The 22,080-nt window shown below is 39.6% G+C and overlaps 1 protein-coding gene, 1 long non-coding RNA gene and 1 pseudogene across 2 annotated transcripts in view; 1 reads left to right on the top strand and 2 right to left on the bottom strand.

Moving 5' to 3' along the window:
* Window positions 1–9,725, top strand: part of LOC121677111 (zinc finger protein 728-like) — a 29,056-nt gene extending 19,331 nt beyond the window's left edge. Inside the window, exons 3-5 of the mRNA XM_042054625.1 lie at window positions 5,001–5,127; window positions 6,097–6,192; window positions 7,006–9,725. Of these exons, the coding sequence (XP_041910559.1) occupies window positions 5,001–5,127; window positions 6,097–6,192; window positions 7,006–8,663 (1,881 nt within the window). The 3' untranslated portion in view covers window positions 8,664–9,725. The remainder of the gene's footprint in view (window positions 1–5,000; window positions 5,128–6,096; window positions 6,193–7,005) is intronic.
* Window positions 448–3,854, bottom strand: LOC119809973 (annotated as a pseudogene).
* Window positions 3,863–17,312, bottom strand: LOC119810833. Its single transcript, XR_005284803.2, has 2 exons — window positions 15,282–17,312; window positions 3,863–4,018 (listed from the first exon to the last, which is right to left on the bottom strand). It is a non-coding gene; the product is annotated as an uncharacterized LOC119810833 (long non-coding RNA).
* Window positions 17,313–22,080: the final 4,768 nt, after the last annotated feature.

Raw genomic sequence — 22,080 nt, 5'->3', positions numbered from 1 at the left:
GATTTTTCTTTACCATTTCGAATGAAATTATTTATTTATTTATTGTCAACTCAAATCAGTTTTATTTACTTCCCGCTAGCAAATCTTTATCTCCATTCATGAGAGCAGTAAGTCGACCATATTCAGCTTCCTTGCCCAGTAACTCAAAGGAAAAACCCAAAAAGATTAGTAAAGAAAAATGGAGGAATTAATACCCCCTAAATTTTTAAAAAAATGTTTAAGGTTGAAAAGTGTTTATAATTCCTAGTAGGAAAATAGTATCTGAATGAAGACCCTAATGGCAAACCACTGTAAAATGCTTCAGCCTCATTTGATGCAGAAGGGTAGGGATAGTCTTCGAAGCACCCCAGCTCTCCTGATGAGGTCAGAGGTACACTGGTTTGTATTATTGCAACATCCAGTAAGTGAGCTAAGCTGCTCTTCATTCAGCAAGGGCTCTGTCTGACATTACACTTGTCCTCCAAACTTGCCTGACAATTTACTGATGAGATTCATAACCTTTGGGTTGCTCTGATATTTTGACATATTTGCTGGGTTCTGAGCCACATCCTGGAAAGTCATCATGACTTCTGGATCCTGCATTGCTCCAAGAACCTAGGGGTCACTGAGGATTTCATTGAGTCCAGGCATTCCTGCCATTCCAGGCATGGGCCCTCCCATTCCAGGCATTCCCCAGGAAAACCACCTGGAAAAGAACCTTACTGAGGCCCAGACTGTCTTCTGGCTTCTCCTTCCCTTTGGGCTCTTTCATGCTCTTCTCGAGCCTTCTTCGCCCTTTCTATTCTTTCTTTTATCTCTCGCTCCTCAAGTTTTCGCTCCTATTTTCTCCGATGTTGAGCAATTTTTCGAGCCCGAGGTTGAACCTCTTTCAGCTTTGCACTGGCATTCTCGTATAATCCAGTTTCCAGGCAAGGGCCAGATCATGAGCTGCTTCTTCCCAGTGACCCAGGAGCCTGGGCTTTCCCTTGCCCCGATTCGCTGAGCTGAATCGGGGGTTTATTTCAATGGCTCTGTCACAGTCTCGGATAGCAGCATTTGGCTTCTGTGGTTTGACGAACATCTGGCTCTCTTGGCATACAGAACAGCCAAGCGAGGATTTAGCTCGATGGCATCAGTGAACAAGCCAATTGCTTTCAGCAGCTCACCATCACTAGGGCTCCAATGGCAGCCCCCTTCTTTTCATCTGATCCATCATCATCTCGGTTACCTCTGCATTTTCATCCCCATCTCTTGAGGGGCATCAGTGTCTGGCTCAATTACACCTTCATTGTCAAGTTCTAGATCCCTCTCCTCACTTGATGGTTCATCAAGTCTTTCCTCTGTCTTATTATCTCTTTTCTTCCTTGACATTTTCTTCTGATTTAGCTTTATGAGTAGCAGATGGTACTTTACCTCCCATGCTGGCAGAGACAGGTGGATCTCTGTGAATTTGAGGCCAGTCTGCTTTATACAAGTTCTCAGTATGCAGAGCTACATGGTGAAAGCCTAGCTTAAACCAATAATAAATTCTCTCCACCCACTCCCTCAGGAAACACATTTCCTCGGTGTGCAGGATGCTCGGATCCTGCTTACACTCGAATGAACTTATTAATCCTAATTTAAGAATTTATAGAGAACAGAGAGATATTTCAATGCATCATGTGCTAGTTTATACATGAGATTAGTCAAAATACTCAGTGGTTGGAAAATAATAAAGATGTTTGATAATAGCAACTTTAGACTGCTAAGCTATATAACCCAGGAATGGGTAAAATACTTTCTGTGGAGTATGCAGAATTTATATATAAAGAGTAGACTCCTTGTCCTTTTGAAAAGCCATTTATAAAAACATTGAAAATAATCTCTATAGGATTTTTAGATGTAATTTTAGGCAACACCCATGGGCTATTGAAAAAAAATTTAAATGGTATCCTTTGGATAGTGATTGTCTTAGTTATGGTTTCTGTGCTGTGAGTAGACTCCATGATCATGCCAATTCTTACAAAGGAAAACATATTTGGGGTGAGCTTATGGTTCTGAAGTTTTAGCCCGTTGTTATTGTGGGTGGCATGCAGGCAGGCATGGTGCTGGAAAAGGAGGTGAGAGTTCTACATTTTGATCCTCAGGCAGAAAGAATTGGGTTTGGCTTGAGCATTTATGAGATACCAAAGCCTGACTCCACAGTGACACACTAACAAGGCCACAACTAGTGCTACTCCCTATGGGCCAAGTGTTCAAAGACAAGGATCCATGAGGGCCATACCTATTCAAAGCACCACAGTGATTAGCTATATAGATCCTGAGTCAGATGATACTGCACCCTGCCAATTATTAGTACAGAACAGATAACCATCCTGCATTTTATTTAGTGCTGTGATAATCACTGGGGTTCTTTACCAATAAGGGATTGAATCTATAAACTAGCCAACAACATTATTTAACAAGCTAATAACCTGCTCTGTTTCAGGTGTTACATTTCTTAGTAGGAAAGCTTTCAGAAAACACCTTAAAGCACAGAGCCAAATCATTAGTAGTGATTGGCAGATTAGTGTTTACACAGTTGAAATAGCACTAAATTATACACTTTGTTATTTTAGTTTATTTACCATGAAAATTAAGCACTCATTTAAGTATGGATTTGACAGAAGAGCAGAAGAAAATATTGTCCATCTATTGCAGGACTAATACCTCTGGGAACTTATACAGTGTTGGTTAAATGTCTTATGTCCTGACTGTAATTGTTCTGGTACTAGAAACTGCCCATTTTAATTTTTCCCCATGAAGGGACCATTAAGCAATCTATGCTGAGTTATTACCACTCTGTGGGAAAGACAAACTAAACTAACAAGAATAAGCAAATAACAACAACATCAAAATCTAAGCTCTGCAGTAGCCAAGTTGGCTCAAGCTGTAGCAGCAGAGCCCCGCCCACCATTTCTTAGACCTTGGGTGTTATAGGGGCCACACTCTGCATCCCATTGGGAGAAAAGGCCCACATGGCCAGAGGGCTTTGAGTTCCAATCAAATTGTTCAGGAAGACTAAACAAGTATGGCTGACCTGGAAGCCAGGCAGCCACTTAGTATATTGAGCCTTGCTGTGACCTGCCAAGATATGCCCAGAAAGGGAAAAATGTTATTTATTTTTTGTTAGTTCATTTTGTGTGCATTTGTGTATTGTTTTATTTGTTTCTATTTCTTGTGGTTTGCAAAAAAATAATTAACAAGGATTCCTCTCTCCTCCTTTGTGGCTTCTTGTTACCTTAGTTCCTGAGTATAAAGTGGAAGAGGTATTGCTCTGAGTATTTCACTCCTTGGGATCTTAACAGATATTTCACTAAGTGTGAAACGGTGTCACCGTCCCGAGAAGAACCTGTGTTTATCCCGCTCTCATTTAAGATCATGAGTTCCTTTAACTGAGTTCTTTGTCAGTTTGCCCCTAATTTCTACTGAAAGAAAAACTTCCTTAACTTCCTGGACGCAGCCCCACACTGTCATTGTTCCTCCAAGCTTTATTGCTGTCAGAGAAAATATCCACATGACGTTAAGAAGGAAATTAGGGTCAACACCACATTAGCTAGCGCTGGGTAAAAAATTTCTTGAGTTTGACCAAGCAGTTTGTTTGTTTGTTTTCTACACCTTTAAACACAGTTAAACTTTGGGAAAAGGTTTCCATTTAAAATTATGGCAACAAAGCTTTGGGCATGGCTACATTGAAACTCCATTGAAATGTACATTTCTCTGGCGAGGCACCTGTGACCTTTACCCTAAAATGGGTTCTGTTCATAGAGGAACAGAGTTTAGGGTAAGGGCATGAGGAGGACAGATTTGTAATAAGCATAAGAATGGGTTCTGTTGCCTGAGAATGCAAATTCCATGGGACCACTTTCATAAGGAGGGCTTTATTCACCAAGAGACAAAGCTCAGAATGAGAGCCTGCACAATGCTGAGGATTTGGGGTGGAGGTGAGATTCAGGTGACGTTGCATCCATACACAAGCAGAAGATCACCACGGTGTTAGACAATGTTCATTCCAGGTTTCCTAGTGAAAAGACATCAGTCATTTTCTTCAACTGAAGAAATATCTCTTTCATGTCTAACACTTCTGGTTCCTCTAATGCTTTCTGAAAGCTGTGCCTTCTACATCATTCCCTTGTCTTTTCACCAGGGCATCTGAGAAAGCTGAGTCAGTGTAAGTCCCCGCAGTGACTGAATTTATTGCTAAATTGCCTCATTATAAATTTGTTAGAATACTTGTGATTCCATTTTGTCTACAGATTGCTCATTTATTTATCTTCCCCTTGACGGCAGAAACTCATGCCCCTTGATACACAGTCATTTCCATCACTCTGTGCATCCTCAGGAAGCCAACCTCACCCCAGAGTTGCTTCATCAGATCTGCATCTTTATTGTATTTATCATTTTTGATTGTTCATATTGGGTTGAGCAGTACCCTTTCCATCACCGTGGTTATCTCCTGTGAGACATATACATTATGTGTGGAGTATTATAAGAATGGGACAAAAATGCATATTTTATTTCAAAATTTTATTATGTATATATGGATGGATGGATGGATGGATTTATGTTGTGTGCATGGTGGTAATGCTAGTGTCCTTGTCTAAGAGATTGAGCCTCTGGGCAGCCATGTGGCTGCTGGGAATCAATTCCAAGTGCTTTGGAAGAGCAGTCAGTCCTTTTTACTACCGAACCATCTCTCCAGCCTCAACAATGCTCTTTTGTCGATACTCGCTCTCTATTGTATGGTTCTTAAAAGTAGGATATCCGTGGGAGTTTCTAGGATCTTCTGTCATTCACTCTCCTTAATGATGAGTCCTGTGTATCATCACAGTACTGCATCAGACTTATGTTAGGGTATTGCTTATCTATGTCAGAAGGGCTTCTAGCTCTCTTCTCACTCTGGGTGACCTTTAGATTAATATCTAGAAGTACATATATGCCTCTTATTATTTGTGTTTTTCCTGGCAGTTTTAATTAGCATTTATTTTTCTTATTTGTTTCAGGAAATGTTGTCATTCAAGGATGTGGCCATTGTTTTCTCTGCAGAGGAGTGTGAATACCTGAGCCCTGATCAGTGGAATCTGTACAGGGATGTGATGCTGGAGAACTACAGCAACCTCGTGTTCCTGGGTATATTGTCCTTTCAATTGATGCTGCCTTTTAATCAGTGGTTGTTCTAATTAGGAAGCGCAATTCTGCCAGTACCAATAGTGGTTAAGTCACAGGAGCTGGAGCTGAGGGAGAGTCCCCTCAGGCAGAGTCTTTCAAAGCTGTGAGGGGACTTCTCAAAAGAACTTAAGAGTCGGAGGTTCAGGTGGAACTCTGCTCCTCAGAGAGGCTGAATAGCAGCTAACTCCTCTCCTTGCGTGTGTCTAATAAAAAGCCCTCATTCTCCTCACCCCTGTTTAAAACCCTTCTCCACCTGGCTTCTCCCTCCCACTTCCTGTCAGCTAGTTGCTGACTCAGCATCCTGACTGCAAGTGAAGTTTATTTACTCAAACAAATGTAACAAACATATCTTTGCATCGTTAAACAAATGTTCCAGAGCATGAAGAAAAGAAACACAGCTTAAAGTAAAATTCTACAACGTGGGTGAGGGAAACTTCCATGGTGAACTCTTAATTAACTGTCAGCATAAACTTGATTTTTTTTTCTACAGTGTCTCAAGGGTGCTTGTGCTTCCAATAATGAAATTTATGGCACAAGTTTTAAGGAAAATTAAAAAGAATATTCCTATATCTTAGAATAATTTTATTTCTTCTCGTGGTCATAGCACCTTCCCATCGTTTTTATAGAGGTATCCTTTATATTGGTGGTAATGTTATAAAGTAAATGGCATGAGTGGGAAGCTTATATGATAAAAAGAATATCACACTCTTCAGTTTTAATATTTCTCCTTGTAACTGAGGGACATGAAGCTAAAGACCTGCAAATCCTACGTTCTTCCTAAGCATTCTGATGTGCCCGTCAGGAAACTCGTGAACATCTAATCCTCTACAGTCCCTGATTAGATCTTCTCATTCCTTATACGTACAGTCCTAGAGAGGACATGCCATCCCCGGAGAAAAACCTAATGATGTTCTCTTTTCCCGTAAACAGGACTTGCTTCCTCAAAGCCTTCCCTGGTCACATTTCTGGAGCAAAGACAAGACCCTTCAGACATGAAGAGACTTGCAGCAGCTGCCACGCAAACAGGTGTGTAGGAATGAGGGAGACAGAGGAAACAGGGGGAGGCCAGAGACCCAACAGAAAGCCAGGTTTTATCAGGAACACTGACTCACAATGTTCTCATGGATATATTGTTTTAAGGATCTCCTTTTGTATCTTTTGCTGTGAAAAGTGGATGTTTATGATACTTTGATTTTCTTAGTCCTTCTCCCATTAGGTCAGCTTATGTTTACAGTAAGTGACGAAGTTCTTTCATTTGTAGGTGAACATGATCTATTTTTCCTAAGTTGATCAGTGGATATTTATTCATAAACTGTGCAGAGATCCTCCTGTCTTCAATTCTTGAAAAATATTATTGAATATTGTTATCGACAGGTTTCTAGTTATGCAGCCTAACTTTCATGCCTTTGAAAACTAAAGTCTGAATTTAGGTTATATATGTACTATAAAAACATGTGTTTCCAACTTTGACTAATGTTATACTTTGTGTTTATCTAGTTATAAAGTTTCTCTATTTCTATAAGTGGCTCATTTACAATAGCATAATAGTCTTGTTTTCTTGTTGATGTTATGCCTTCCTTACATTTTTGACATTGATTAATAATCATTTGTTTCTATGTTCTATGTCGTCATGGTCTTCATCTTTAACTACAAGTTACATAATTTCAATTTATGGTTTTTTAAATTAGGCTACACTGAACACAGCTTTAGAAATTTGAATGTAGCATTATTTATTATTGGAAATTACAGGTATGAATCAATATTTCTGGTTTTAAAAATAAGCATAAATATAGAGAATTTTGCTCAGTTTTCATTCATTTCTTAACTTTTACTCACCAGGAAACAAATGCTATACAGGCAAAGAATGTGACAAAACCCTTCCTTGGAACTCACAACCTATTAGCCACCAGAAACTTAACTTAAGAATGAAGCCATATAAGTGTGAAGAATGTGGGAAAGCCTTCCCTTCTCCGTCGTTACTTTGTGTACACAAGAGAATTCATACAGGAGAGAAACCCTACAAGTGTGATATATGTGCTGAGGCCTTCTGTTTTCCATCACAACTTACTGAACACAAGAGAATTCATAGAGGACTAAAACCCTACAAGTGTGAAGTATGTGGCAAAACCTTCAAACATCCATCAATACTTCGTATACACAAGAAAATCCATACAGGAGAGAAACCCTACAAGTGTGAAGTATGTGGCAAGGCTTTCCATGTTCAATCACAACTTTCTGTACACAAAAGCATTCATACTGGAGAGAAACCCTATGAGTGTGAAGTGTGTGGCAAGGCCTTCTGCATTCCATCAAGACTTGCTGTACACAAAATGATTCATTCAGGGGAGAAAACCTACAAGTGTGAGTTATGTGGCAAGGCCTTCTGTACTCCATCACGGCTTTCTGATCATAAGAGAATTCATACAGGAATTAAACCCTACAAGTGTGAAGAATGTGGCAAGGCCTTCTGTTTTCCATCACAACTTACTGTACATAAGCGAATTCATACAGAAGAGAAACCCTACAGGTGTGAAGTATGTGGGAAGTCCTTCAAATGTTTGTCAGTCCTATCTGAACACAAGAGCAGTCACACGGGAGAGAAACCCTATAAGTGTGAAGTGTGTGACAGGACCTTCAGGTTTCCGTCACGAGTTTCTGAACACATGAGAATTCATACAGGAGAGAAACCTTTTAAGTGTGAGGTATGTGGCAAGGCCTTCTATATTCCATCACATCTTTTTGTACACAAAAGGATTCATACAGGAGAGAAACCCTATGAGTGTGAAGTATGTGGCAGGGCCTTCAATACTTCATCAGGACTTTCTGTCCACAAGAAAATTCATACAGAAGAGAAACCTTACGAGTGTGAAGTATGTGGCAAAGCCTTTAAACGTCCAACAGGACTTTCTGTCCACAAGAAAATTCACACAGGAGAGAAACCATACAAGTGTGAAGTGTGTGGCAGGGCCTTCGGTAATCCATCAGGACTTTCTATACATAAGATGATTCATACAGGAGAAAAGCCCTACAAGTGTGAAGTGTGTGGCAAAGCCTTCAGAGGTCCATCAGGACTCTGTGTACACAAGAAAATTCATAAAGGAGAGACACCCTACAAGTGTGACGTATGTGGTAGGGCCTTCTATGTTCCTTCACAACTTTCTGTACACAAAAGGATTCATATAGGAGAGAAACCATACAAGTGTGAAGTATGTGGAAAGGAGTTCAATAGTCCATCTGGACTTTCTGTACACAAGAGGATTCATACAGGAGAGAAACCCCACAAATGTGATGTATGTGGCAAGGCCTTTACTCGTCCTTCTGGACTTTCTAAACACAAGAGTACCCATACAAGAAAGAAAAAATACAAGTGTAAAGTATGTCACCAGGCCTTTACTGGTCCATCAGCACTATCTAAACATATGGATACTCATTCAGGAGAGACCCCACAAGTGAAGAGTGTGTCACAAACCCTTCAGTCATCCATCAGGACTTTCTGAACACAAGAGAATTCATACAGGAGAGAAACCCTAGCGTTTTGACGTATGTGGCAAGGTCATCCATGCTGTATCATTACTTAAAGTACACAAGAGACTTCCTATAGGAGAGAAACCCTACAACTGAGAAGTATGTGGGAACGCTTTCTGCTTTCCATTACTACTTTCAGAAGCAAGAGCATTCATATAGGAGAGAAACCATGCAATGTAAAATATGTGGTGAGTTCTTTAGAACTTTCTGGATTATTTATTCTCACTTGATAATCCATAATAAAAAGAAACCCTGCAATTATAAGGATTGTGGGAAAGCCTTCTATAAAAAGTTGTACCTTACTCAGCACAAATGAACTCACACTGGATAGAAACCTGACAAATGTGAAGAGTGGCAGACTGCTCAGTAGTACCAGAAACCTTAAGGGACATCAAAGAATCCATTCTGGAGTGAAACCCTACAAGTGTAAAGAATGTGGCAAAGACTTTATAAATTACAAAGCACATTGTCAACACCAGTCTATTCATATTAGAGAGAAATATTATGAGTGTGGAGAATGGCAAGGCTTTTCCCCTGACTTCTGGTCTTAAACAGCTTCTAAGAATTTATTTGTGAGAGAAAGCCTGTGAAGAATACTTTTGAAACAGCTGATAATTCATACTGGAGAGAAATGCCGTTAGTGCCAAACATGTTAAAAACCATTTAATAAACTTTCGAGTGTTTCTCAAGACAAAGTAGTTCAAACTTCAGAGAAATGATACCAACATTACAGTATTCACAAAATGGTTTGTACTTTCTCAGTTCCTAAAAGATATAAAGAATATTCTGTCTGGAAACCCTACAAATGGGATGATATGGGATGTCTTTCTTTATATGTGTTACCCTTACTAGTTGATGAATAAAGCCGTTTTGGCCAATGGCCTGGCAGAATAAAGCCAAAGCAGAGAAACCAAGAGTGTGAGAAAGTAGGTGGAGTTGAGGAGGTGCCATGTAGCCACTGAAAAAGAAAGATGCCAGAACATTTACCAGTAAGCCACAGCCTCTTGGCAATACAAAGGTTATTAGAAATGGGTTAATTTAAGATGTAAGAGTTAGTTATGGTCATCACAATCCCTGACTTCAAACTCTACTACAGAGCTACAGTACTGAAAACAGCCTGGTATTGGCATAAGAACAGACAGGAGGACCAATGGAACTGAATAGAAGACCCGGGTATCAATCCACAGATCTTGGAACACCTGATACTTGACAAAGAAACAAAAAAATATCAAATGGAAAAAAGAAAGCATATTTAACCAGTGGTGCTGGCATAACTGGATCTCAACATGTAGAAGAATGAAAATAGATCCATATGTATCACCTTGCACAAAATTCAAGTCCAAATGGATCAAAGACTTTAACATAAAGCCAGCCACACTGAACCTTATAGAAGAGAAAGTGGGACGTACACTTGAATGCATTGGCACAGAGAACCGCTTCCTAATTATAACCCCAGCAGGACAGACACTGAGAGAAACAATTAATAAATGGGACCTCCTGAAACTGAAAATCTTCTGTAAAGCAAAGGACACGATCAACAAGACAAAATGACAGCCTACAGAATGGGAAAAGGTCTTCACTAACTCTACATCAGACAGAGGTCTGATCTCCAAAATATACAAAGAACTCCAAAACTGGACACCAAATGAACATATAATCCAATGAAATAAATGGAGTAAAGACTTAAACAGAGAACTCTCAACAGAGGAATCTAAAATGGCTGAAAGACACTTAAGGAAATGTTCAGCATCCTTAGTCATCAGAGAAATGCAAATCAAAACAACTCTGAGATTCCATCTTACACCTGTAAGAATGGCCAAGATCAAAACACTGATGACAACTTATGCTGGAGAGATTGTGGGGAAAAGGGAACACTTCTGCATTGCTGCTGGGAATGCAAACTGATACAACCCCTTTGGATATCAGTGTGGTGATTTCTCAGAAAATTAGAAAACAACCTTCCTCAAGACCCAGTAATACCACTTTTGGGTATATATCCAAAGCATGCTCAATTGTGCCATAAGGACATGTGCTCTATTATGTTCATAGCAGCTTTGTTTGTCATAGCCAGAACCTGAAAACAACCTAAATGCCCCTTGACCAAAGAATGGATAAGGAAAATGTGGTACATTTACATAATGGAGTACTACACAGAAGAAAAAATAACAACATCTTGAATTTTGCAGGAAAATGGATGGAGCTAAAAAGCATTATTTTGAGTGAGGTAACCCAGACACAGAAAGACAATTATCACATGTACTCACAGGTGGTTTTGAAATATAAAGCAAAGAAAGCCAGCCTACAAACCATAATCCCAAAGAATTTAGACAACAATGCAGACACTAAGAGAGACTGACATAGATCTAATCTACATGGGATGTAGAAAGTATAAAAAGACAAGATCTCCCGAGTAAATTGGGAGCATGGGTACCTTGGGGGAGGGTTGAAGGGAGAGAGGAGCAGAGAAAAATGCAGAGCTCAATAAATATCAATTTAAAAAGAATCAAAAATAAGAATACTTTCAACACACAAAAGACTTAGTTATAAATAAGCCTGAGCCATTGGTCAGTGTTGTAATTAATGTAGTTTCTCTGTGGTTATTTGAGTCTGGGCCACTGGGAAATAAAAGTGCAATTTCTGTTTACTTAATTGCACCCAATGTTTGTCAAAGTACTTCCACAAAAACCTGAGGAAACCTTAATAAAAGCTTCTTGACCCACAAAAAACACAAATTAATTGCAGCTTCTTGGTAGCTGCATTTTTCTTCAAATAGACACTGCTGGCTTTGAGCAGAAGCATGAGTTCATTAAGAGATAACTTCCTGGTTGATGCTTGTGGCCCAAATGGCTCTGGATATTTCAGAGGTCCTGCTACAGAGCACTTAAATGGGATTTGTGAACATGCTACTATTTACTTAATGGGAACCAAGATTCCCTGCATCCCTGGAGTTGAGGCAGTGAGCATGGCTCCCAGAGACAGTGAACATACCTCTGCCATGTTTAGTGGGAGGGAGCCAACAGACAAAGCCACAGCACTGGTCCTGGTCATTCCAGCTTAGCACTTAAAAAAACATGCTCCTGATCATAAACAGATTACAGCTACACATTAAAGACATTCAGAAAAAAAAAGCCTTTAAACAGGCCAAAGTATATTTGATAAATGTGCCTGGACTTACGACATAGAAGATAAAAGGTAGAGTCATAGATAAAAAAAATTAAGGATATTAAGCTGAGGTTTTTAAAAGATTAATAGAATAAAAAATGGGCCATGAAAAGATGGAAAATAGTCAGGATTATGTATATTTTTGTTATTTATTTGATTCTTTGACTGCAGAGAGACATTTGATTCTGGGAACTGCAAAGCTAAAGCAACATATGTATTTTAAAATATGTTGACTTCAAAATTCGAAGCTAAGAATGTTACTTTGGAAAAGAGGTTCTGCTTTTGTTTCCACAAAGGATTGGAACCTGTGGATTCCTTCTAGGCTAATGTGGTTTAATGGAACAAGACTCCCCCTCTCCCCCCAAAAAAAGGTGTCTGTGAACTCTAAAAACTATGTCCAAATTTCTTAATGATTATAAATGTTTGTTTTTATTTAAAGGGGGTTGATTATAAATGGTTAATGGTCACATTCAATATCTTTCTTCAGAAGAAGGGGATATGATATCGAAATGAATACAGTGGTATGGACTTTGGTTTATTGATACAAATTTAGTGTCAATTTTGTTATATATACATATATATATATTTCTACTCTCTTTTAAGGTATTATATTTATACAGCTCATTTAAAATTACAGATTAATAGTCATTTATAATAGTCAAAGTTTCAAAGTTGTTATGTTAGGTTTTCTAGATATACAGAGATATATTTCAGATTCATAGGTAACCTTCAAAGATCGACAGAATATGGCTTTTGAATGTTTTTAAGAACTTAGACTTTCCTCAGGAGTGAGAAATGTCTGCTTCTGGTGGTGCCACTCTATTTCAAGAGAACAGTGGGCATCAAAGAGGCTCCTTATGGAGTTTGTTACCCATTTGGGCAAGAAACTGTTCTTGCTTGGAGTGCTTTATGGTATGCTGTATAAACTTGACATGCAGGACCCATGGAAAAATACCTGCTGAACTTTCCAAAAGAAGGTGGGACAGTCCATCAGGATGCTTAATGGTGGAGCCACACATATTATGCAGTAAATGTACAGCTGACAGATTCTTAGACCTACAAGTGTAGAACTTGTGGGGGACCAGTTTTGCATAGCTTCAGGAACACTTGTCTTTTGGATAAATCACTGTCAATTCTGTAAAATTTTTGTGAAATCATGGCATTTCTCCATTGAAAATGGGATTCTTTCCCAAAATACTTCAGCAGTGTAACTTCCTCCTGTACAGGCAACAGAATGAACTTCCAGTGAGGCCTTAGAGTGATAACATTCACTCTGTTTTCTAATAGTCAAATCTACATGAAGTCATCCCCCACAATTATTACCTTTGCTAATAGAACACGTAGGAATTTCTCAAAGATAGGAAGACAGCATGCCCACGCTTAGTGACAAATAGATCTCTGAGTGGGTGAGTCCAGGGTTCAGGGATGTTTAGTGATTTTTTTCTAATGGTTTGAAATGTCAGGTTTTCCCCCTTGGATGCTGTCCCTTTCTGCTGCTTTATCAGGTTCTACCTTCCCTTATGTGATTTTGAAATGCATGTTGATATTGTTTTTGCCTATGGGATTTTCAAACCATGTATAATAAAAAAACTAAAAACCTAGTGGAGATCACCCTTCTCTCTGGTTCTTCACCTACAGAATAAAGAATATGCAGAAGTAACATGCTTGAGTTCATTTATTTTATTTACACTTGGACCTTAGGAATCTAAGATTTAATAGACTTAACACCAAAATAAACCTCCATAGGCTGATTTTTCAAAGAGTCTGCCAGTCATTCTACAGGACACAGAAGAAAGCAACTGATGAACTTTGCCAATCAAGACAAGACAGATCATCAAATATCCTGCTTCACAGAAAATTGTCAGATATGCTAGGCCTATAGACCCAAGATTGATGTTCCAATGTTATAGAACTTTGAAGTACTGTCCAGGCAGTGAGACATCTCTGCCAATTCTAGAGTTTTGGAAGTTGCTTACAATGCACTTCCTGTTTACTTAGGTAATATATCCTTCTGGCGTCTTTGGAGTTGAAGACAAATAGTTATAGTTTGCCTTAATTTTAATGAAAGATAAATTAGATATAAAACTTTAAACTCACAAAGGTAAGAGAGAATGTTTTATTTTTGCCTAATACAAAGAGACTAAATGTGACTGTAATTCTTGCTTGATAACTGTTGTATTATATGTAATTTTACTATATGAAAGTTAAAACCTTCCTTTATAAAAAAACAGAAATGGAGAAATCATGTGGGATGTCCTTATTATATGTGTTTCTATTATAGGTACCTAAAACCTTAGGGACATCAAAGAATTCATTTCAGAGAGAAACTCTACAAGATGAAAGAATATGGCAAGCCTTTAGAACTTACACAGCAATTCTTTTTTAAAAAAATATTTTATTTATTTATTTATTATGTATACAATATTCTGTCTGTGTGTATGTTTGCAGCCCAGAAGAGGGCGCCAGATCTCATTACAGATGGTTATGAGCCACCACGTGGTTGCTGGGAATCGAACTCAGGACCTTTGGAAGAGCAGGGAATGCTCTTAACCGCTGAGCCATCTCTCCAGCCCTACACAGCAATTCTAAACTACAGACTATATTGGAGAGAAGCATGAATATGGAGAAGGGCAAAGCCCTAAAAGATATCAAAATGTATTCTGAAAAGAATGAATAGAAACACTACAAATAGGGTGTGTGTGATAAAGCCTTTGTAATCATTCAAACCTTACCCAAGACAAAAGAATCCATTGTACAAGAAATCCATAAACATATGAAGAATAATATTATTTTCATCAACATATAATTCCATACTCCCAATAATGGGAAGAACTTCAATAATATTCTAATCTTCACCAACACCAAATAATATTTATTGAATTAGGAATAATGCAAATGTTGATGTCTTTATATGCTTCTGCTCTCAACTTCACACAGCTTAGCAATATGTGTAAATCACAATTGTGTAGATTCCTTGATCTGACTGTCCCAAGGAAATCTCTGTGGGTCATTTTATTGATGCTAATTGCTGTAGGAGAATCTAGACTTAGATGTTGGCACTGCACCTTGTATGTGCCAATCTTGGCCGGAATCTCCTGGGTTTATGAAAACGCTGGGTGATCCCAAGCCAGAGTGAAGAAGATAGAATCCAGCATTCCTCCATGGTTCCTAGTTCACGCAATGCCTTTAGATTTCTGCTGTGTTCTCCTGGCCTGCCTTCCATGGATGAAGATGTTCTGCCAGTGTACTGAAATAACCTACTTTCCTCCCCTAATTAGTTTTTGGTCATGCCATTTATCACCACTATAGAAATCAAACTGGGTAAAAAGAATGTTGCAAGGTTTTGCATCTTCTTCATACAATAGTTAACACTGAAGCCTCCCTACTGGTGATAGTATCACAAGGCTTTGAAGTTTCTTCAAACTTACCTCACCCTCAACAATTACACTAAAAAACACTGTTCCAAAGAATATTATAAAGACTTTATTGCTTTTTATCAGCAATTTAACACCAAAAAGATCATACTGGAGAAGAATCCTGTAAAACAAAAGTAAATCAAATCTGATTACATGGAACATGAGAAAATCATATTTAAGGGAAACTATTACAAACACCAATGATAGGTTATATGACACACCTTCATATCAGGAAGTTTTCTTTGTTGAGAAAACTTACAGATATAAATTGTGTAATGACTTTTATTGAAATTCCATTCTGATTCACCCCTAGTGAATTTATATTATGTAGAAAGCTACTTATGGCTCTAGCAGTAATCTTGTCCAACATATACACCTTATAACTTATTTCTTATAGCATAAATATTTAGTGAAGGTGAACAGTGTTGTAGGATATTTGGTCACATTGTTTACCCTAAGATTGCCTTATTCACTGGAAAACCTGCTTGTTTGTTATATTGTGGCTCAACTCTACACACACACACACACACACACACACACACTTAACACAAGAGCATTCTCCTTGAATATTGTAAACAGGGCTAAATAAAATCAACCATAAGTCAAAATGCAGAGCAAGAAAACAGGTGAGAGGAAGTGAACATAGGACAAAACTAAAGAGAGTAAGCGGGAGTCAGGAGGACAGATAAAGAGATGCACAGGAAGTAGAAAAGAGGAACATTGAGTCTGATGAGTATAGTTGTGATGTGTCTGCTCAGGGTGATTTTTTTCCTGGCTATTTTTTGAGTCATCCATAAGTATTCAGTAATTTATTCTTTACTATATTTCCTAACTTGTTGAAATATAATATTTTGAAGTTTGTCCTGATGATCTTGTGGATTTCAATGGAACCTGATTTAATCACTTCCTTCTGTACTGAGTTTTATTAATTTAGTCTGGGTCTCTCTTCACTCAAGTTTCTCATTCACCCCCTTTCTGTTAACTTTGATTAGGCATCAGGAATCTCATTCAACTTATTAAAGAACCAACTGTTTGATTAATTCTTTTATTATTAAAGATTTTACTTCATGAATTCTATCCTAATTTTTATTATTCATTAGTTCTCATCTATGCTGTATTTAAAATAGGCTCATCCTTTTTTTTCTATATCTTTGAGTTGGGTCATTAAATTACTTACTAAGGAACTTAATATTTAAATTAAGAACTTTTCAGTATAAAAATTCAAATGAAGATGCAGAGGTTATATTGATTAATTGAGGCCAGAAACCTGTTGATTGTGGTTGGGAGCATTTATTTGGTGAGATCCTGCATAGTATATGGAAGAAAATTGCCTGAAAACAATAATTCTTCTGTCTCCTGCTTTCTGACTATGGGTGGAACATGAGCACCTGCTTCAAGCAACTCTTTCCTTAGTCATCTTACCATGTTTGGTGGTTTGAATAAGAACTGACAAGAAAGATGCCAATATCTGAACACTTAGTCAATTGGGAGTGGTTCTATTTGAAAAGGATTAAGAAGTATGACCTTATTAAAGGAAGTGTGTCATAGCGGGCATTTTAAGATTTCAGAAGCCAAATGCAGGCCCAGTGCTTCACTCTTTCTGTTCCCTACAGATCCCAAGGAACTCTCAACCATTCCTCCACCACTATGTCTGCTTGCATGTCTCCATGGCCCCTACCAAGATGATGGGGGTAACTTCTCACAAGGTAGCAAGCTCCAACTAAATGCTTTCTTTATCAGACTTGCTATATCATCAGGTCAAACACAATAACAGAAGTTGGTACCAGAGAGCTGGGCATATACCCAAAAGATGCTCAATCATACAACAAGGACATCTGTTCAGCTATGTTCATAGCAGCATTATTTGTAATAACCATGAACTGAAAACAACCTAGATGACCCTCACCTGAACAATGGATAATGAAAATATGGCATATTTTCACATTGAAGTACTAGTCAGAGGAAAACAAACAAACAAAAAACAAACAAAAAACAAACAAAACAATGACATCTTGAAATGTGCATGCAAATGGATGGAACTAGAAAAAAAACATCCTGAATGAGGTATTCCAGACTCAGAAAGATGAATGTGGTATGTACTCACTCATAAATGGATACTAGCTGTAAAGCAAAGGATATTGAGCCTATAGTTCATGATCCAAGAGGAGTTAAGTAACATGGTGAACCCTAAGAAAAACATACATATATCCACCTCGAAAGGGGAAATACACGAGATTGCCTGACAAAACTGGAAGCAAGGGGGTGGGGGAAAAGGGAGAAGGAGGGGAAGAGCGAAGGAGAAGGGAAACTTGAGGAAAGCGATGGTTGAGATATGGGGGGAGGACAGAGAAGGAAGCTAGGAAGATTTTTTTTTTTTGAAGGAGCCATTATGGTGCTGGCAAGAAACCTGGCACTAGGGAGATTTCCAGGAGTCCACAAGGGTGAGCCCTGCTATGATCCTATGCAATAGAAGAGAGCATGCCCAAACTGGCCTTGGCCTGTAGTCAGATTGATAAATATCTTAATTGTCACCACAGAACCTTCATGGAGCAGCTGATGGAAGCAGAGGCAGAGACCTGCAGCGGAGCACTGGCCCAAGCTCCCAAAGTTCAGTTAAAGAGTAAGAATGACAATATCAGCAAAGAAATCAAGACAATGACGGGACACCCACTGAAACAGTCTACCTGAGCTAGTAGGAGTCCATTAACTTCAGCCAGACAGGGATGAAACAAGCATAGGTCCAAACTGGTCTCTCTGAATGTGGGTGACAGTTGTATGACTGAGGAAGACTGTGGGGTCAGTGGCAGTGGCACCAGGATTTGTCCCTACTGCTTGTACTGACTTTTGGGAACCTATATTCTTTGGATGTATGCCTTGTTTAGCCTGAATATAGTACAGAGTCTTGAAAACATTGAACAGCAATGTGTTTTGCTGTCTTTGATGAGTGGATAGGGGTTAGGTTGAGGGGAGGTGGAGGAAATGGGAAGAGTGGAGGTACTTGGAACTGAAATTGGTATGTACAATGAAAAAAGACAGTTTGTTTTCTTTTAAAAAAACAAATTATAAAAAAAGATTTAACATGTAAAAGCAAGAATATTAGAAATCAGCATGGCTGTACTCGCCTGAGCTTATGAACTCACACAGCTGTTTCAGAGTAGCTACAATGGCAAGCACCTGGGAACCTGAACTCAATTTGCCAGCCAGTCACAGCCTGTAGCAGGAGCAATGAAAACAACCTGTGACCTGCCCAGGCAGAGCAGGCAATGAGGAACTGGCACCTCTTTGTGCCAAGTCCATGGCAGGACATGGCCAAGCAGAGACCATGGCTTGTGCACTGCTGTGCAACCCAGCTTCAGCAGTAAGCCCAGATCCCAGTTTCCTGGCCTGACAGTCAAGCTGCAGAAAGATAACCTCAGGGAACTTCAGCTTCAGGTCAGTCAAGAGTCGGTGAAAATGTAAATGAGCAAGTGAAGCCTGTCAGCTAGGCAGACTTGCAACCTGGATTACAAAGATAGTTTACAAACTTTTAATAAAACATCCCAAAGCAGAAACCTTATTTAAAGTATTCTACAGGAGATCTTGAGCCACTAAGTGAAATTCTTAAAGGGAACAGTGATCGAATTCAACTGGACAGCTTAAAGAACCTGTCAGACAGACACACCCAGGGAGAGTTTGCTGTACAAAATCAGCAAGTACATTATATGAATTATGATCAGCCTTGGCAAGCATGTATATTCCCTACAAAGCTTAATCCTACAGCAATATTATGGCAAAATGGTTCACTTTTAGGCCTTTTTCAATTACAAATATCCAGGCATGTATAAACCTCTATGGAGGACTGCAAGAAGGATGCCTAAGAGTCATTAACACCCGAAGAGTTTCCTTAGATGCTGTCTACTGGTGTCAGATCTGCTATATGAGACACTTAAGAAGAATAAGGGTTAACAAAACCACCCCACCAATTAATGCATATGTGAACATCCAGGAGGGATCCAATAGCTGTTTTATATTATACCAACTTTAAAAAAAATGAGTAGTCAAGGGCTATAACCTCTGCCCTTAATAAATCACCTTGTTAGGGGGCAATGAGAGCAAGAGGGGGGAGTATATACATTACCCATCCTGTGTTATTCCCTCTTTGGTGAAAGCAGGCTGATCCATGGCTGGACGTACATCTCTTATGGAAACCCATACTGGCGTTGTGACATGCTGAGTAAAAACACAAGCATACCCTCTCCCACAAGTCAGCAGGGGGCTGGCGGTTGCCACTGAAGGGAGATAGGATCACTCCATCTTACCAGGGCTGGGATGTGTTCCCTGGCAGGAATGCCCAGTGCTTGTAAGCTGGGCGGAATCCCTTGTCATCAAAACTGAGGAAATTCACATGGAAAAGGACCTCTGTTAAGGCCAGATGAGGATCTCTCCTAGTCTCTGGTATTATAGTCATGGGCAACAGTTCCTCAAGAGCTCTGTTGGTCCTCTCCACATGGCTTTTCCCTGTAGACTATAGGGTATGCCAGAGATATGGGAAATCTTCCAGGAGCCCAGAAAATCATTGACTTTTTGAGAGAAATAGGCTGGACCATACATGTAGAATCACAGACACACATATACTTACAAATAATTAAAATTAAGATAAATATGTTAAAATGTAATGCTATTCTGAGTTTATATGTCACATCTATTTATCATCTGTCTATAATCTACCTATCTACTATCTGTTATCTTTCTATGTATCTGTGAATCATTCTATTTTTCTTGCATCTATCTATATTCTATGTATCATGTATATATCTATCTATTTTCTATTAATCTATTTATTTTTCTTATCAGTGTGTCAATATATACTTAAGTTGCCGAAAAAAGGTACTAAAGGGTCAAAAAATAAGTAAGGGGAGAAATAGGATTTTGAGGAGAAAACAGAGTTTTAACAACAGTCCCTAGATTTTTGGTTTTCTTCTGTCTCATACTAGATGGCTCTTCTGATGTGAGGCAGAAACTATACATTTTTCTTCTAGCAACATGCTTGAATTTAGAGGAGAGTCACACTCTTAACTCCAAAGCAAGCTTTGATTTTTTCATTGAATTTGGACTCCAACTTTTCTGAGAATTAAAGAGATATAGGTGTTTAGGCAGTGAGCAGAATATGTGACAGAAACCACGGCTCCATCCTTTGAGTTTTTATCGGAATCTGAAAAAGTCAAGGTGACAGGAGGGTTGGGAGTGGAGAAGGGGACTCCATGGAACTACATCTTTATTTGAAGTGCAGGGGGCTTTGTTAAGATCTTGTTTTTTGGCAAATGATTGCCAATTAGTTTGATATTGTATCCAAAATGATAGTGTCTGATAAACCATTCAGTTCAGGGACATTCAGGAGATTAGTCAGTCCTGTCTAGTTAATCCCTAAAAGTGGTTTCCTCGGGAAGAAGATAGACAATGCTCCAACTAAAGTCATGTCACCAATGAAGGGCTCCCATGAATCCGAAGACTTCTCACTCCTGCTCTACAAAGGTACCTTTTGATCTCCAAATCAATCTCACAATTTCCTGCAAAATTAATCTGAAGGTTCAGAATAATTCATCTTTTGTTTACAATTTTGTATAAACCTTACCACCATTGACCCTAAGGGGCTGCTGACCCACATTTACTTTTGTGAAACTGAAGGAGCTGAGGCGGGCATTTGCTCCCCACACAGCTGGTTCTATGGTTTCTGGGGAAAAAACTTCTCTATAAATTGACAAATAAAGGGTCACATGTGCTTTACCATCTTATTTGTCATTCTATGATGTAGGTGGGTCTTCTGTCTATGTGTTACTTTCATTGGTCAAAGAAAGAGACTGCCTTGGCTTTTGATAGGACAGCAGCTTAGATAGGCGGAGTAGACAGAACAGAATGCTGGGAGAAAGAAGCAGAGTCAGGCAGACGCCATGATTCCCCTTCCCAAGACAGACGCTGGCTAGACGCATGCCGGTAAACCACGACTTCATGGTGACATACAGATTATTAGAAATGGGTTAGTCAAGATGTGAGAGTTAGCCAATAAGAGGCTACAGATAACGGGCCAGGCAGTGTTAAATGAATACAGTTTCTGTGTTATTATTTCTGGGGCTAAGATAGCTGTGCAGGAGCCGGGAGGGACAAAAAGCGGGCCTGCTCGCATCATCGCCACAATTCTACTCTTTCAGCATCTGGACAACAGACCCAGCTGGGCAGACTGCAGATGTGCATGCCCAGGTGCACAGTTGGCTCCTTGTCCTCCAGCGGCACCAGCACACAACACAGGCAGCTGGCCTCAAGGCTGTGGCTCCAGCAGCACCAGCCAAGAAGCCCAAGAGCCAGCAGCACCCAACTAAAGTTCAGCCCCAGGTAGGAAGGGCACACACGGATAGCAGCAGCATGAAGCTGTGGCCACAGCTGCATTCACCTACCTGCTGTCGAGAGTCAAAGGTCCCAGGAGCTCAGACCACCCACTGACGTTCCTGTAGGCACCTCAGAAGCAGTAGGCTCCTGGAAGTCTCTAGTGGGCTTGGATTGGACAACTGGGGCAGACCATGGGGCAGACCAGGCCACGGGACCTGGGACCCCAGCTTTACCAGTGACACATTGCAGTTCCTGGACAGGCTGCGGACTCCCAACGGGAAGCCCAATGCAGGCCCCGGGCTGTGGAAGCCCAGCGTGGGCCCCAGGCTGCAGAAGCCCAAAGCAGGCCCCTGGTTGCCCTCCATGCACTACTATGAGGTCTACAGTGTTAGCTGCACAGGGCGGCAGACCTATCAGGGCCACCTAGAAGACAGAATCACCTGATGAAGTA

This window comes from Arvicola amphibius, chromosome 3 (genome assembly GCF_903992535.2).
Source record: "Arvicola amphibius chromosome 3, mArvAmp1.2, whole genome shotgun sequence".
NCBI classification, from domain to species: Eukaryota; Metazoa; Chordata; class Mammalia; order Rodentia; family Cricetidae; genus Arvicola; species Arvicola amphibius.
The sequence above is the reverse complement of the archived record's forward strand: the minus strand, read 5'-3'. Positions and strand labels throughout refer to the sequence as shown.